The sequence below is a fragment of the Pseudopipra pipra genome, chromosome 2, assembly GCF_036250125.1.
Source record: "Pseudopipra pipra isolate bDixPip1 chromosome 2, bDixPip1.hap1, whole genome shotgun sequence".
NCBI classification, from domain to species: Eukaryota; Metazoa; Chordata; class Aves; order Passeriformes; family Pipridae; genus Pseudopipra; species Pseudopipra pipra.
In genome coordinates, this window is record NC_087550.1 from 45242881 (window position 1) to 45261479 (window position 18599).

Below are 18599 nucleotides of genomic sequence, written 5' to 3' on the forward strand. Positions count from 1 at the left end.
TGGACTATTTGATTTCTACTTTTGCAAAAGCATTAGGTGTTAAGCAAGGTGGAGCATAGCTGTGGACAAGTATTTTCTCTCAGACCTAGTGCCATTAAAGGAAGAGATTACTGGTCCAACTTGCACTGTAAACCAGCATTGCTGAAGCTTACTGCTCTCCCTCCATTAGCATAGCTGTTCAGGCAAATATTCAAACTTCCTTCAGTCAATCTCTCCAACCCTAAGCGGCAGGTTAATGTGAAACAGTTTGAACATGATATTTAAATTGTGGGCTTCCCCCCTTGGTTGAAAATCACTATTAGCTGCTTTGAAGTGGTTTGCATATTTTGATCCAATGCCTCCACGTTTTGACAGTTTTCATAGCAGATCTTGAGCAAAACAGATTCCTTGTCCCTCACGGGCTTTCTCCTGTGTTCACATGATACGTTCTGCTGGCACACAAAGTGGCAGAAATATGAGGAAAACAGCTTTTTTAACCAGCAAAGCTTAAGGAGTATGCCTGCCTGCCTTCTGCTGCACTTCGTATTTCTGGAAAGCTCTGAGAACTCTACTGAGCCCAACACACATGGTATTTTATATATCAAAAAGCTCTTAATTGCAGACAGCACATGAGCTCACAGAAGGTATCACTACACACATTCTAAGCAAGAAGCTTGGGGAACACATTAATCATGGCTGGGACATTCCTAAGCCAAAAGATCGTTTCCAGGGATGCAAAATAGGCACAGCACACATTACACCATCAGGACTAAGTTAGCAGTAACTTGAAAGTCTTGGTAGCACGTCTTATTGTTCATGCACTGTTAAGATATAAGCATTATTTTTTGGAAGGCACATCACTACAGAATTCTGTATCATTCTGAAAATCAGAGAAACAACATGAAGTTGAGACACCTAAAAGAGCAGTAACAGAACAGGAGGGGTGAAAGTGTAATGTTCCGCTTTTCACAGGATGATTTAAAGATTGAAGGACAGTGAGAAAATTCCCCCAAACAACAATAACAAAAAAAACCCTCTTGCATTCTCTTGTTTTGATGCTGCTTAATCTGAGAACATTTAATACTGACAGAAGTTTTTCCAGCAATACCTATGGGATTAAATATGTGTAGCAGCCAGTTTACTAGGCATAACTAGCTAGTCATTTCCAAAATAAACTTTTTATCAGATAGCGTACATGCTATTGTAAGATTTTGCTGAGAAATTAAGTGTTTTGAATGGCATTATGTTGAGTACTGTTTTCATTAAATATGATTGCTTATTCTAGTCCTCAAGTAACAAGAGGCTAACTGAGGAAACAACATCCCTTTAGTCCCTTGAATTTAAATGACAGTTGCCTGTGGTTTTTACTAAATCTTTTCTATAAGGGCTTCAGGAGCATTCCTAAACGTATCATTGAGCACTAGAACACATGTTCAATGTTCTACTAGAAAATTCCAAAAGCAGAGCAAAATTTGACCAATAAGGTCTGGAAAGTAGCTGTATTTCAGACTCTGAATTTAATCACCAATTTTTTGATTAAGATATGAAAAAACTTTAAAGTTTAAGTGAGCACTGGGTCAAATGTAATACATTTTAACCTTGCAGTGAAGAGATGATTTAATGCCCTGCAATGAATGCTAATTAACACACCTGTGTTCTCTAGTAACAAAACATGTCTATCAACTTTGTAACTAAATACTTCTATAATTCTTTTCAAACTCAGGTAATTAACCTTAGTCATTATACGAAACAAGAAAAAAAAATCATACTTTCTCATGTTAACAGGGAAATATTGGTTAGTATCTTGATGATCTCATTTTATATCTACATCTACTGCATATAAATAGCTGAAGTGCAAGATTATTCACCTTAATTTTTATGGTTTTTTTTCCCCTTGAACTAGGTCTCCTTAGGGGTTTTTATTTTTAATGCAATTTTTAGAAGCAGAAAACTTGGACTTCCCCATTGGTCTTTAGCGTTACAACCAAAATTTGAAAGAAGAGAAGAAAATCCTCTTAGTTCCTGTGCTAGATTTGTACACACAATTACCATTTGAACTGTGTCAGTGATGAAGGCATGATCTGAACAGCTTAGAAATCTGGAGTTAACAACAGATCTTAATGGCTACATTCACTTAAAACAGAAACCCTGAAACAGAACTCTTGACAGCAGTTAATTTGCAGTCTGTCCATATGTTCACATAGTCATTTTAAGCTTTTGGGACTGTAGCTTGTTTACTACCTACAACAGTTTTCAGAGAAGTCCTACAACAGCAAGTCAGCAATATCTAAGACTTCAATATTTTTAAAATAATCGATTCTTTTTAAAATGAAAAATTTAAGACAAGTATTTTAAATCAAAACAAAATCTGAAAGATGAACAAAGTGTGTAGTTTTGTTCATTACATTGCGTGAAATAAAAAGAAAACTCTCTCAGAAAGGATTTCAGAAATCTAGGACAAAACCACTGAATTCACCACGGTTATTAACAAAACAGCGAAATTCTCCTGTCGCTTGTGCTTATCACAATCAGAGAGAAACAAAAAAGATTACCTCCTATTTGCAGCTACTTACCACTTCTTCCAAGGCAGCACTTCTTCCAAAGGAACAGGTGAGGTGTGCGAGGCAGTTTACAAATGAAGAGAAAAGTTCATTTGGAATGGCCGTTAAAATATTGCGAGGAAATACAGTTATCAGGTTGCTGATAATACTGGAAATTCCCACTGCTTCAGAGTCTTCTATTTCAATTCTATAGATAGAAACAGCAGGTTTTTGCCATTAAGAAAAATGTTAAAAGGGAATAGGTTTTGTTGATACACTTTCAATCAATAAATCTACTTCATATTATGTAAGCACCACCTACTTTAAATTGCCTTTTCTTTCAACAGTACATACAAATTTTACCCAGAAATAAGCACAAGCCATACCACTTCTCCACACAGATATGCTACACCCCAAACTGAAGATTAAAAGATGCCATCTAAATTTAGAGAGCAGGCATACATACCCATTGATAGTATTCAGTAATCCCTCAATGAAGTGTGCCAGGTAATCAACTTGAGAACCTTCATCAGGAAAGACTGGCCCGTGCAAAGACGCCAGCTGTGCCAGGCACTGTAATGAATCTTGGGCCATATCTGTATCTTCTCTGATTTTTCGATGTACCTTTCAGGAAGTGAGGTAGTTAATAATACATGAAAACAGGGTGTTCTTAAAACAGTCACATGGCTCTCAATCCAAAAGAGCACACACCAAAAAAAGCTTACTATAACTTCCATTCAGTCTGAAATGCAAGGGTTTCCATAACTCCCTAAATCATGGCAAATGTCAAGATAGTGACTCAGCTCACAAAATCGTAAGCTGTGAGTTAGCTCACTGAAACTAACATTTAGTTAAGGCTCACCTACATGTTGAAAATTGAACTGTCTACTGAATGTTATGTCTTAAAGAGGGAAACAGATGCCAGCCAGTCAGACATGCTGCTCTTTCTAAAAACAGCAATAATGACAGTCATCTCTATTATGCTAACTATGCCTAGGCTATAGAGTCTTGCTAAAGTTAGTCAACGAGTTCAATCAAGATTATATAGATGCTTCTTTAGCAGAGGTAAACACTGAAGACATATACAAAAATGAATGCATCACTTCCTTGGCAACACCCTCATGTTATACAAGACCAACAGTAATCTTCCTGTATTTCTGCAAACTGTTATGTCATTACTTCTGTTGTTGAGACTTTCTAGATTAAAATCTTACTATTTCAACAAACATATTCTCACATACTTATCTGAATCGTCAAGCATGGATTTAAAGAATTTTCTTAGGCTCATGCCTCCTATTTTTTCACATAAGATTTACTGGATAAATAAAGAAATATAGAATAGTTTTTTTCAGTCAGAAGCAAAATTTAGTTAAATTATTTCAGCAATATTATATATAAAAGTACAGTTAAAACACTAACCATTTCTCTGTGGTGTTACAGTTGCAAGTTCACCCAACTCATAACTAGTTGGATTAGCTGCAAAGTTAATCCCTGAAAGATCAAACTAGCAGGAGAAACAAACCCTGCAACAGAAATACCCTTCCTAATATACAACCCACACGAGGCTGAGATTAGAACTGGAGGCACTCACTTTAACACGGCAGTCCAGCCAATTTTTGCAAGGTTATTAAAATTTCTCAGATCAGATAAGGGAATAAAAATTACTACCAGTCACTTATGTTACTTCAAACAGCAAGCTACTACTACAAGGCTCAACCACTGCAAATCAGGAATCTAAAACCAAAACAGACAGCATACTGCCCTGGCTAGTGTTCACTGAAGCACAGGCAAGCTTTGGTTACTATTAAGTAACACGCAAATGTACTAAAACAAATCTGTATATTATTCAAAAATTTTTTTCTTATCACAAATAAGTAACTGTAAACCAATCAAGGAAATGGATACCTAACTCTGACAAGTTCATACTATTAAATGAGGAAGGGTTCACATGTAAGCCAAAAAGTTATTTGCATGTGGAGGTTCACAGCTGACAGTAGCAACTGTCTGGATAGTCTAGACAGCTGTTCAGATTGTGTGTAGCTGCTAAGAGTTCTGCCAGTGATTTTTTTCACCTTTTCAAAACTACTGGAACAGATAAATTTTTACTTTTATTGCAAGTTTTTAAAAAAATTAAATTTATCAAAAAATCCTATAAAGTAAGGACATATATCCAAACGTACTGTCAAGCAGCACTAGAGAGTTAAATTCACATTGTCTAATGACAACTTTGTCCAAGTTTTGAGCACATCATTTCTCTGCTTTGCAAAAATGAAAAAAGCATGAGAATGCTGAATTCTCAGGTCCCAAGAGATGTAATGTAAGTTAAATCGCATAGTAAATGAATTTATAAGTCAATATATGTTGCTGCTGCAGTTAAGTCCTTGCTGAGCAATAACTACAAACTTCTCCCAAAAGTTGCAGAAAGAAAACAATACTAGTTTTATCCATTTTTAAAACTGTAGGGTTTTTAAGTAAAGGAAATTGAGTTCCCCTCTCTTAACACCACTTCTTCCTCATCCCTCTAGCTTATTTTAACTTGTTTGGATTTACTTTGTGCTGAGGAAAGAGGTAGAGAATTCTGTATGCTGAAACTGGCTAGAAAACTACAACTACATTATTTATTTTCAGCTGTTCCCTTGAGTAAATGCTTTAAGATCTGCAAACACAAACTGCTCATTTGATCTTTTCTGAGAGCCCTTACACTTATCTGAAAGATATACTCTACTACTGCTCATCAGGCTTGGTTTTGTCTGATGAGAATACGTCCAAAAGTATTAAAGGAAAAAAGGTTTAGATAACTATAATACCTTTTTCTTTAGCTAATGGTTATCAATTTAAAACAATTAATAGGCAAAATATATATTCAAACCTAGGAAAAAGACAATCCTTCTGTCTGCTTTGATAAGCAAGCTGAATTTAACAGAATCAGTCCTACCTGATGCAAAAGGAAGAGTCCAACAATACAGTTTTAGAACAGGAAGGAGCTGCTTTCCCTGCGGTCTGGACTATGAAAGTTGAAGAAAGAAACTTACTGTAAAGAAAAGCTCCATAACTCTGCTGTCCAGGAGAGTCTCGCGCCAGGATTCTGTTGGCTTTAGCATCACATTTTGTGAGGATTCAAACATAGCTATATAATGTCTGCCCAGTTATCTGGTGTCAAGGTCAACAATAACATTCCTACTTGGCTTTAAAAAAATCCTAGATACAACAGGATCCATTCAGAAAGAATGTAATGGAAACAAACTTTAAGCCTCTTCACATACACAGCATAATTCATGCATGAGGCCAAGGAATAAAAGGTATTAAGTATTGAAAAAAAGAATGCTCCAGGAATGTTAGATAACAGTTTGATCATAATTATGAGACATACCATAGCGATACGATCACTTTGATAACCAGGGTGTCTAATGCGACACAGCGAGAAGGGAAAAAAGCGACCGCAATTAACAGGTGTTAAAATTTATGCAAAATAGGAAATAATTTTCTAAAAAATTTTCCTGGCAGCTTTTAAAAAGGCCTTACCATAGCTAAAGATAGCTCATTGAAATCTATATCCTATTTTTCTAAATAGCCAAATATGCATCACAGAATACAGATATGTTAGCTCTGCATGAATCTACATTTTCTAATCACACTGAGAACAAAAGCATAAGACAGTACAAGGCATCATCATATTAAACATGTTTGTAAGAGATGCATGTGAAAAATGAGCACACTGTGAAGCCATGATTTTACTGCACTCATTTCAGCTCTCACCACATATTTTGGCATAACTTAATTTACAAAATTCTGCAAATGTTCTAGTACAGAAAAAACAGAGACGTAAGCAAAAATATTTAAACAAGCAGGTTCAATTCTTTGTCAGTCTGGTCACGCAGAAGAGCGTTCAAAGATTTCTGAAGTGCTTCCTTTTGTGACACCACCCAAACCAAGTAGTAGTAAAAACACTTTAACTCAGCAACTTACGTTTTATTTGTCTTTCTTAAACCCTACATTATCCTCCTTGATCCCTTTCTAACCCAACCGTCAGAGTAAGTAACAGCATGTTCAGCTGCACGTAATTTACTTACTGGTAATGAACTGCATTAACTTTTGTACTGTAAGTAATCAGGTATTATAAAAAATGTGTATAAAAACCTATTTCTATGTCTAGAAAAAAATAAATTCTACAATGGTATCATGCAAGAAAGTAGAACCCTTAACTTGTGATGGGTTTTGTTTGAGGGAATAATATTTAAAGTAAGCATCTAGTTTAATAAGAAGATTTGTGTCAAAATGTAGGATGCACACTTCTGGTTTAGTTACATGTGTCTTCTGAGTTCTGCCACAAAACAAAATTCCTAACAAAACTGTGCAAAACCACATTCCAAAAAAGGGGCTTTTTCCACAGCACAGTACCAAGTGTACCTTCACTGGTGCTATGTGTCCAGAACTTCTGTCAGCACGTTATGCTGCCTAAGAACAATCAGATATTTTCACATTAGTGTAAAACAAAACCAGTTTCACAGTTTTAAAAATTATCAGTGTATGTTGAACCATACCAAATCTGCATTCTTTCAAATGCAGAAATGCTAAAAATCACAGAACTTTCTATTTTACTTCCCTCTGAGAAACAGACGCAATTTAAGCGATCAAAAATGGTTTGGGGTTCTCCCCAGTGGAAAAAAAAAAAATTAAAATATGGGCATGAAATTATCACAAGCAAACATGCTTTATCAGGAGCAATATTACAAGTTAAAACTAATTTTACCTGGCAAATTAGGCTATGCCTTTTTTTCCTTTTCATGTGGAATGTTTTAGTCAAAATGGTATTTTAAAACCGTTTACTGACAAGAATGCCCTTTGCTGTGAACATACCAATATCAGAAGACAAGCATAGATACAATATCGATCTCTTAAAATAAATTTGTTCTTTGCTAGGTTGAGCCCACAGAGGGGATCAGCTACAAAACACTTTTCATGTGGAATGAAAGAAGGGCTAGTTTGCTGTCACTATTTTAACAAGGCTCACTATTTAGCAGCCCTATCCTGTTATTTTTAGTCCTGTTTCTCACGCTAATGGACTGATGACACATCTGACAATAGGAGATTTGTGGGTAAAATATCTGTTCACTGAACATCACAAATTATGCCTCCACCTATCAATGGAGATCTTGAACCCATTTTCCATCACATACTAAATGTATGCAAACATTACCAGAAGTTGGCTGTGGAGATGCTTGTTGCCAAGAAATACCCCAGTTTATACTGTGCTATGGTTCAGCCTTATTAGCAGCAGTCTAGTTATGCCAAATCTGAAAAAAATGGCACTAATTACCTAGTACATGGGTTACACAGGACAAATGCAGTCTTCATCATCCAAAATTAATTTACTTCTCAATGCTTATGAAGAAACAAAAAGTACAGTACTAGAACAACACTTTTTTTCTAAGCACTCAAGCTTAGACTTATGATTTAGACTTTTAATAGAGATTTATGATAAGCGTAGATCAGTCTACCGTGACATCCTGGAGAGTTCGGGGAGTTTTCTATTTGTTTCTAAAATGAAAAACATTTGTAAACCACTTCTGGTAATAATACAAATGCTTCTAACATTCCTAGTTCAACTGAGGAATTATTAACTCTTACTACAATTCACGTTGAATGACATGGAAATTCAGGCTAGAAAACAGCTACCAGAAGCATGTCAAAGTTTCACCCATTTTGCAAGGCTTAGGGCACTGATTCCTTCAGAGAGTAGAATCTTCTGCATGAATCAGAACAGATTATTCAATAACATGAACCAAACGCTTTTGAAAAGCATAAGAATATAATTAGATGCCTTCATGTATGATAAGGCTCATATGCTCACTATTCACTAATAGTGAGGAAAAGGAGAAGACCATAATGTTTAAAGAGAGATTTTCTTTTATCTTTGCTAAATTTATGCATGTAGACATTATGCTTGGTTTTGTTTCATGAGCTGGAAAAATATGAGTAGTCTTTTTAAACTCACAAATATTTAAAACTAATTTAGAAAACAAAGTTCGAGGCTTTATGTGCTTCTTGGAGAAACATATTAAGAAAAAGAAAAGACCAGCAAATGTGGAGTTTTCCTCCCACTCTTAGCCTCTGTCCCAGGAAGGGTCTGATCGGTGAAGATGCATATCAAAGTATTTCATATCCTAAGGCAGCCATGAGGGATTATAATGTTTCACTGAAGTACTTGCTACAAATTCCAGTATCTGAGAATGGACCCCACAGTCTTTTTCCTAAGAGAGGCAAGTCTTATTCTTCCACAAAGCAGTAAGTTTGGAACTCAATAATCAAAGCTGAGATTTCTCCTGCTAGAACCCCATTCACAAATTTGTCCACAGGAGTGAAGAACATCTCAGAAATGGAGGAAAAGCTCCCGGAGTGCTAAGGTCCAAATATCTTTCTTAAAAGTTATTTTAATCACTTTACCTTTGTTGTTTGAAATATCTCTGGACAGCTTTGTGCCAGTCTCAGACTTGTATTTTACAATTAAAAAACTGCATTAGAAAGGTAAGTGCTTGGAGATCTGCCATACACTGTTAACATACTGATTTTATTTGGATTTTTAAGACCTCCTCTGCCTTTCTAGCTAGTCAGCCAAGAACATGGGATGAGTCCAAGGAGCAACTGCCTAAAACTGATGCAGAGGCTTGCTGCCCTCTATGGAGAAATTCCTCACAGACCTTTCCATACTTTACACTCTTGGCAAATACATGCAGCAACCATGACAAGGAACATATGCTTAAATATTTAATTATTAAACACAAGTATTCTTAACTACCATGAGAATGAAACAGTATTTTGTGTTTGAGACACTGGAGTCAGACTGCAGCAACAGGGGGAGGAAGTGTAGGAACACCCAAGCTAATTTTAAACCTGGCCGATCCCAGAGCCTCTAGCAGTTTAGCCATTCCAGTACCAAGGCTCACGACCACCCAAGTGGATTCACCAATTCCTGGTACATTCTGCTGTTATGGTTATACAGCTAATGATATGCAAGCTAATCACCCCAAGCCTAACTTGCATTTAAAGCACCTATGCACAAGTAGTTGCCATGCAGATGCGGCTTACAAGTCATAGTGGCTGCCATCTAGGATGCTGATGACTATCTTTAAAAAACTGGAAACATAAACTACTGGGCAAAGCGAGCAGAACATCAGCTCCCCTTCATAAAAACGGTGATTACTAAGATGCTCTTACATTGCAACCTGATTTCAAAATTCATTCAGGAAAACCTAAATGATGAAAGACTAGTAGTTAAAAAGTTCAGTATCAATATAAGTATCTTTAGTGCAATTGTGATCAAATTCAGGGGACCCGTCAATCTTACTGGTTTTGCCCAATGTTGTCTTAAAAAGTTGCTAGAAAGGATTGCCAAGAAAACATATAGTACCCTAGAAATAATTTATAAACATCAAGGATTTCAAAGTCAGGTCAGTTTTCACCTAAAAGTGGTAAGTCTAAGAAAAGTAAAATGCAGCTCTCTTTTGCACTTTCATAAATACAGCTATTTCAGTTACACTGAATTTTTCTTTATATCCCAAACAATAGCCAGGACAATGCCCCAACCCTTTTTTCAGATAAGGAGAGGCTGTTGTAGTAAATTCAGGATAATTCCAGGCTGCTAAAAAACAAGGCCTATGAAAAGCAGCTGTGCTGCTGAAGAAATCTGTGTTGTAACTCTTTGGTACAGGTTGAATCCTTTCTGTAGCTATGCAGCAAACCAAGCTGGGGACCATGACCCGATAAAAAAAACACCCCCATGCCAGGTGGTTCCCTGCTCAGTATCATGCTCATGGGAGGTGATAAGGCAGGGTGCTTTTTCAGCAGCAATGCCAACTTGAATAATTTCTCAAAACAAAATCTCGAGTTTTCTGGAGCATTCTGTGTGGTTTTCATGCACTTCCATTATGTGCAACAGATGCTTCCAATCTGGGTTGGACTGAGTTCAGATCTTGAAAGTCTGCAGAACGGTATGGTTCACAGAATCTCCCAGACAGGTGTCTCATTCTGGCTTGAGGTTTAAAAGACATTTTCAAAACAGATATGAAAAGCTTTCTTCCTTTAACTGTGCGGCCAAGGAACACACACAAAAATGTTCAGATCAGACAAAAGCTTCAGTCAGTTCATACAACTGCCATTGCACCATTAACTTCAATGGAACAGCAATGATGCATAATAGCACAGTGCAACTCATTAGGTTTACATAACCTGCATTTTAAATCCCCTATTCTACATTTATTAGAAAATTTGCCAGCTTGCCTCCAAACAAGTAAAGGCACCAAATCCAAAACAAGAACTAAAGCTCAAGCTTCTCTTTATGTACTATGACCCACACATTAAAGAGAATAAGGGATAAGTACTTCCATGACAGCTCCTAATGACAGATAACAGACACCTGTCTGTAGATGGGAGACAGCTGTACAAAAATCTTATGGTCTGCTGAAGAACTTTTCCATTTGAGGACATTCAACCAAAGCGCATTAGAATGTGGCTGCCAAGAACAGAGAAATCCCAAAATCAACAAGATGGGAGAAACATCCCTGGAGGTAAAGTAATATAATTTATAATTACATCCTGACTTCACAGGACATACATGTTCATGCCAAGGTGCATTAAAACCCAGCAACATTCAGCTCCCCAACTAGAGATTTAGGGTACTCACAATGTACTAGGAGTGAGCTTGAACTTCTATCTAGTGCAATAGATGAAGGTAGTCTTGTAAAGGAGACAGCTGTACCTCTTAACACTGATCACCTGCACTTCCTTAATTAGTAAAAACATTCATTTAAGAAAAGATGCAGTTAAAACTAGTTCTATTTGAGTAAACAATATTTAACAGTACTGTAACAGCACTGAAAGAAAGAAACTGTACAGAAGCCAACATGCCACAACAGACTATCTCTGAATCAGCCGCAAACACCGGGTGAACTAGTATCTCAAGGCAGCACATAAAAATAACAGTAGATGATTGCCAGAAAATGAAATGGGAGAAATTGCAGATGACCAAAGGGAGGCCTCCAAGGTCACTGTGCCATGCCCTTCCTATTGCAGGCACTACATCCTTTAAAAATACTGAGTTCCAATTTGACCCCAGTCTCTCTTCTTTTGTTGCTCCGATGAGGTGGCCATTTCAGAATTTGTCTTTCCTGGTGGCAATTGACAATATAGACTTAGACTGCATTTAACAAAGCAACACTTATCCTATAACACTTGTACCATAACAGCACACAACTCTTGAGAAGTGCTATGTTTTGATGCAATTCTCAAACTTGGGGATTTAAATAACCTGCCTCTTGCAATGGTCACTGTACAGTTAATGCACATTTATGCTACTTCCCTTTTTTGAAGGTACAAGAATCTTAGTAAAGATTACATAAATATACTGCAGATCACTGTGACGCTGCAGGGAATACTGAGAATTAATACTATCTTGCCAGGGGAAATACCAACTAAAGGAAAAAGATATATCTGAGGATACAATGGATCGATTTACTCCATGCTTTGAGTATTAAATTTATTCCCATGGCTTCAGCACATGTACTGTCAAGATTTGGAAAGAGGATACCAAAAGGATGCCAAGCGGTCAATCAACACAGCAATTCTTACGTTCCATGTAACGTGCTACGTATTTAGAAACTACAGCCAAGTTAAGTTTCCCTGCCCACGAGCTAACAATTAACAGTTACTTTTAAACCAGTCTTCTTAAGGAAGAGAGATTTACACCACAATACGATCAACATGGTGCTGTAAACCCCAACAGGTATTGAATCTTTGGCAGCTGAGACCCACATTTCTCAAGGATGATTGAGGACATTCCAATTTCTGTGAAAACAGGTTGCTACATAGAGCAGGAAGACCCAAGCTGGTGCTATAATTCTTACTGCAAAATGAAACATCCAGAGGTAGAAAACAAAAAGATGGTATCAAACGGATTAGAAATTATGAAAATATTTGAAACAGACCCATTAAGAGCACTTGTGGTTCACACTAAAGGTCCATCCAATCTCCAGAAATGGCCAGAATTTGTCTAACAACTGTAGTATCTAAAGTAGGCCAAGTAGCAGAAAACATTGTTAACCTTAAGAAGCAGTATGGCTTGCATTGCTATTTCTATTAACACTTCTTTAGTAGCATCTATCTACAGACTAAATCAACTTCATTTATGCGGATGTATAAAGAAAAGCTAGAACTCCCAAGGCTCACCATCTTACTTGTATCTATTTAGCTCCACCACAACAAACCTTAGACTGGGATAAAGAGCTCATGGAGAACTACAGCCTTCACTTCAAACTGTAACAAGATCAGTATTTAGGACTACATCAGAGGTTTGTACAGAGCAAGACTAAAATTCAGAGGGAATCACCACTGCACAGCACAAAAGCATTTCCCTTCTACTTAAGATTACAGCTTAGAAGAAGTGTTCACACATGATTTGAATTCTTACAAATCCCAAATCCACTTCCAAAAACTTTTATAAGGTGCAATAATTTGACTACAGTGTCCATCTTGTAGGTACATGCACTAAATTCCTCTCTGAACCTCTGCCAAATCACTTCAGGGACAAACAGAAGCAGGGTATTTACTTTTAATCCATGGCACCTTCCATATAGCCAATATAACTGGTATTCTGCTTTACAGATGTGAACTAAGGAATATCCAGTTTCAAATAAATTTACTTTTGCTGCCTGCAGTATAATGAACAGACTCAAAGAAAACAAAACCTCAGAGATATCACCTTCTGACTTCCACACTAGGAAAGCAAATAAAATCCCTCACAGCGTATTTGAAGGCAACATCAAGATTCCTGCAGTATGTATAACTTGATAATAAAAAAGTTGATAAAACAGATAAAAAAATTTGGCTCTTGCAAGGTTTGTTGAGCTTCTTAAAGACAGTCTGGCTATTAAAAGAGGTACTATAATGATGTACTATATACACTGTCTTAAACCTCTATTAAATACAGAGTGTAATAGAATATTTCTACAATATTCATCTAGCCCATTTTTTGGACTGAACATTTTTGTATCTTTTTCCTTCTCTCCCTCACTAAGACCCTTTCTCCTTCTGATTCCCATTTCCTCCTCTACTGTCCAACTCCACCTTTCTCTGGACTAATAATCAGCACACATCACAAAAATGTCAAAATGGAAGCAGTGGAAGCACCTGCATAAAAAGGAGATGCCATTTCTTCTCTCAGCTATCAAACATTTTTTTTCAGACTGAAGAGAATCTATTTTATGTTCTAGTATATGACCATGCTCTTTTATGGGGAGTTGGTTGAGCATGCATGTTCCTAGATGATCGGACATTTGCCTGCTCCTTTCTCTTCTGAGGGAGAAAAGTAGGACAGACCAGATCTCTGCATAAAAATTAAACAGAACTTAGACTTTTCACCATATGGTTCTACACTAAAGCAGCATATTACACATTTCCTCAACCCTGAACCAAACCAGACAGACCATGAGCCTGTAACAGGGCTGCTCTGTTTGTTTTGTCTTTTATGTAAAATACTTTAAAACTTTAATGAAGAGCAACAGCAGCTTCTGTTAGCAAGCATGGCGGTGATCAAAAGCACTCATAGAAGAAAATATAAATCAAGGACTAAATATAAGGTTTATAAAGTTTTACTTTTTTCTCTCCTTTCAAAGACTTAACTTCTCACGCAGTAGGAAGTGACTCAAGTCAAGAGAAACAAAGGTCCTGACATAAAAAGGATATAATTTGGAGGAAGGAAGTTCCAGCTTAAGACCTGATTGGCTAGTGCAAGATAACGCTGAAACACTGAAGACATCTGAGCATTGAGGTTTTCACGTCTGCTGAATTCCTGAAGTACCTCTACCGTGAGCATGAAGATCTGCCGCAGATCGTCCTCCTATAGTCAGGACGAACACAATATATTGAGTATCTCAGTCATTAATTAAAATGCTGATTAGAAAGGAATATTTTTTCTAAAGAGAAAATAATTTTCTGGTTTCACCCTATTTTTCATTACAATACAGAAAATATTCTGAAGTTGTCAGTGAGAATCCCCTCCTTTGCCAAAATCAATTGATTACATTTGCAAAGACTATGAAGAAAATCTTCTGTAAATGCCAGTTGTTAAAAGATTAAAAAACAATATGTTTTTAAATGACTGGTGGAAAAGAGTTGGTCTTTGGCATGAAAAAAAGTTGGTAAGTTGTTCCACAACAGTCAGTTTAAAGCAATGGCTTCACGAAAACATTTCTGACTGGCCAAACAATACATCTGAGACAACCAGACTACACCATCTGCAATAATATTTTTAAATACATACATAGCTCTCCTTGGCTTTAAACCAAAGCTATATTTAAGACTATCATTGTTCCACAGAGTATTCGTTTTGTTTGCAATTGGTAGCCAAGGAATTAAGAGCCCAACCGCATAAAGATCTGTAGCTCTACATTCACAAAATGGGCACAAAGGGATTGCACCTTCTTGATACAAGTTTTTTTAAAAATACATTATCAATTTTCCTGAAGTAGCCAGTATCTGCCTTTGTAGTATTTGTTCTAATAAATGCTTTTAAAGACACAGTGCACCTGAATGCACCTGGCACAGGAAAGTACTTCTGCTTCTCAATGTTTAAATTTTAGAAAGAGAGGTATCATATATCAATACAGAACTAGTTTACCTGAAATATACGTTTACAGTTACCATGGAACTCCATGCTTAGTCCAATGTTGCTGGTTTTACTTGAACTTGAGAACTCGCTCAACAACGCCGTTAGAATGGAACAGGCCAAAGTTTGCTATAAAAAAAATAAGGGGGAATAATATAACTAAAAGATGTCCAATAATGTAATAGCACCTACAGTGTCCTTCAATTTTTTTATTAGCACTTTAATATGACTATTGCTTCCATTCCTTCTAACACAAACTAAACAAACAAGTCAAAATTTCAGGAATATAGATCCTTGGATGAACCATCTCCAGAATCATCAGGGCTCCATCTTACACAAAAGAAACTCGATTATGTGAGCAATATCAAAGCTGGCACCTGTGCAGTCTTCACTACAAAAAAGAAACCAACTTATTGCAAACCATTTTCCAGCCTTGCCGTTTACTTTCTCTCTCTGTGCACAAGGCTTTACAGGTATTAGTTTCAGGGAAGATTCTTTCCACTTATTTCAATTGATCTAATAGTTCAGGTCACATCACTTTGAAGTTTGTTTTGGCCCTTCTTTACATTTGCTACACTTACCATGTTGGTATTTGATAATGATTAAATTTATAGCACTAGAAGTGAAAGAAGTTTGTCAAAAGCAACACTTGCAATAATACACTGTCTACATCTTTTCCCTCTCCATCATCAAAAAAAATTGAGAGGAATCCACAGAAACCTCTGATTTTTGAAAGGTCTTTGATACTCCCCTCCAAAGCACAATATCCACAAGCCTCAGAAATAATCTTTAAGACTACTCTTATAAAACAATGTCTCCGAAGCAATATAAAAATCAGTGAGAAAAAGGCATGTTAATTTCACAGATTCATGAAGGCCGAAGGTTTAAGTATCCTTTTCATTCTCAAAATTTAAGGTAAGGTAAATCAAATGCCTATCCTAAAACACAACAGTCAGCCTTCTTTATGAAATACATGGCTCCAGCCTTTGTTGCTGTTTTCTTAAATATAAAAAAAAAGGCTTTTTTCCTGATGCCAAAGGCCAGTAACCATCATCATTGGTTTTAATATCTGTTAACCCATCTTTGCACACAAAAGAGAGTAAGTATTGCTCACTAGAGATGCAAGTAGTACTTCAGAAGTGTGCCATACACTACTGTAACAAGCACAATAGAAAGTGTATACCAGTGAAATGAAATCATCTTTTTGTTAAAGAGATGTTCTTAACAAAAAACTTCACAATTACTGGCTATCCTCCCAGACTGTTTGGAGCCAAGGTGCTAGGGATGGACAGAGGGACAGGAATTGTTAAAGGGTCATGCATGCCAGCAAGTGTCCAGGGGTTAAACAGAAATATGCACACTACCTCTGAACACCCGAAAGATTAAAGTGGAGATGATACTATTTATGCAAGCTCATACAACAGCTGAGACCAGTGCCATCCACCCACCAACTGCAACATCTTTGTTCAGAAATGCCTCTGAAGTCAGTACCTTGACCCCCCCAGACAACTAGTTATCTTAGCCAGTATACACTAAATTAACATTCTTACTTGCTAAATAAGTCCCAGACAGATCAAACATAATGGCTTCATGATAATATATGGGTTTTCTCTTCTATGCAATAAAGCTGTATCAGTACAGGAGACAGCATATTGCTGATCAGTTGCTAAGTACAAGCTTTACATTTTAAAGAAATAACCGTTTATTTCAAGTGGACTATTTCTCATCTACAGTCACCTCTGTCAAATGACACATATGACAAAAGCAATGTTCAGCCAGTGAAAAACAGCATTACATTTTAAACTATTCTAGTAAAAGTTCAACTTTGTCAGTTCTATACTAGAAGTATTTCTAATTAGCTCAAACATTTCAGTATTTTATTTCCAAATTTATGTATAAGGTATTCATACAGTAAATATTTTTTCTGTAGAGGGAATCCTGATTTGATCTAATGTTAAAAAAAATGAAAATCAGTGTAGACTAGCATTGAGTTTTAAATCCAACATTAGAAGTTCCATATGAAAAGAATTAACCTGGGTTAAAAAACCCAACCAACCAACCAAAAACCTAAAAACACTTGAAGTTTGACTTTAGAACAATGTTTCAGATAAAAATACATGTTTTTAAAGAAATAATGCAAAGCTGCCAGAGAACACCGTTCAATTTCATTATGTGCCAGGAGATTCAGAGGTCTCACAAGACTCTCTAAATAGTTTAAAATACAGGCTTTTATTTGATGCTTAAATTACTGACACACATTTTTCAGCTCAAAGTATCCATGACATAAGGACATCATTAGTTGTAATTACAAATCTGTACACTTTGATGCTCTATAATACACCCTGATTAACAAGTGGTATCAGTGGCTCCAATAGTACAATGGCCTGGGTAAAGCTAAGCTGCTTCTGTGTTACCATGCAAAGATCTTCACACCAAGCCACCATCCAGACCACCACAGGACAAGCAGGGCAGCAAAGCAGACCACCTATCACTTGCAGTTGGTTGCCAATTATTGGAAAATAAATCAGTAACTTCGAATGACAGATAAGGAGTAAGAGGAAAACAATGTCTGTTCCCACCATGATTACAAACAGTAAATATTAGTTAAAATAATAGATATTTTTCTCCTTCCTTTTTCTCCAGTCTGTTTATATGTATATAATAATGTATCCTTTCTCTTTGGAGAGTAATCTGTTACTGAATGATACAAGTGCGTTCCAGGTTTTTTGTGTGCTTTTCTCCTGATTCCAAGAAGAAATTATATGGAAGGTTAAATTTTATGACTGATGGTAAACACATCTCTTGGAAGGTGGAAAGAGCAATGGATGCAGCTAGGCTGACTGAATCTGCTAAGAGCCCAATAAAGCAGCTTGAGCAGTGACCTGTCTCCCTAATTTCAACGAGAGCTATTTCAGGTAGTTCTGAGACATCACTACCTGCTTTGAGCATGACAGAAGTTACTAAAGATTTACACAATTTATTCCCTCCAGCATCCTAGTTCATGGCATACACCAGGGCACAATGCATCCCTCTGCTCTCTTCCCTCCTACTGAGGACCCAACATGCCATCTACTTCCTCAGCTTGGTACTTCAATACCTGGGCTGCAAATCCTGCCCCATTCCCCTACCATCCCAAGGGTGCTGTGTGCAATATGTGCACACCCATGTGATCCTGTCACCATCTGCACCTGCATTTACCCCTTGCATCCATGAGTAATTGTAAGAACTCCAGTATATCCAGGTCACCAGAGCAGGAGGAGAAGATATTGGCCAGTAACTTAAAATTTACTGCAACAGGCTGAGACAAGATAGCTTGAGACTGGTTTCCTAGAAGGCAGGTGCCAGCCCCCATGAGTTCAGCTTTTAGACAAGAGCTGAACAAGACAGACCACAGGACCTGTAACCAGTCCTTGCAACGTCAA

At 36.9% G+C, this 18599-nt stretch overlaps 1 protein-coding gene across 2 annotated transcripts in view; it reads right to left on the minus strand.

Annotated features, from left to right (window-relative positions):
• XPO4 (exportin 4) overlaps positions 1-18599 on the minus strand; it is an 82077-nt gene that overhangs the window by 29675 nt on the left and 33803 nt on the right. For both annotated transcript variants that reach the window (XR_010428272.1, XM_064645327.1), the window contains exons 5-9: positions 15190-15306; positions 14256-14409; positions 5552-5664; positions 2986-3143; positions 2553-2727 (exon numbers count right to left, since the gene is read on the minus strand). Coding sequence is in view for 1 of the 2 variants with exons in the window: in XM_064645327.1 (XP_064501397.1) it covers positions 2553-2727; positions 2986-3143; positions 5552-5664; positions 14256-14409; positions 15190-15306 (717 nt within the window). In the remaining variant the exon portion in view is untranslated. The remainder of the gene's footprint in view (positions 1-2552; positions 2728-2985; positions 3144-5551; positions 5665-14255; positions 14410-15189; positions 15307-18599) is intronic.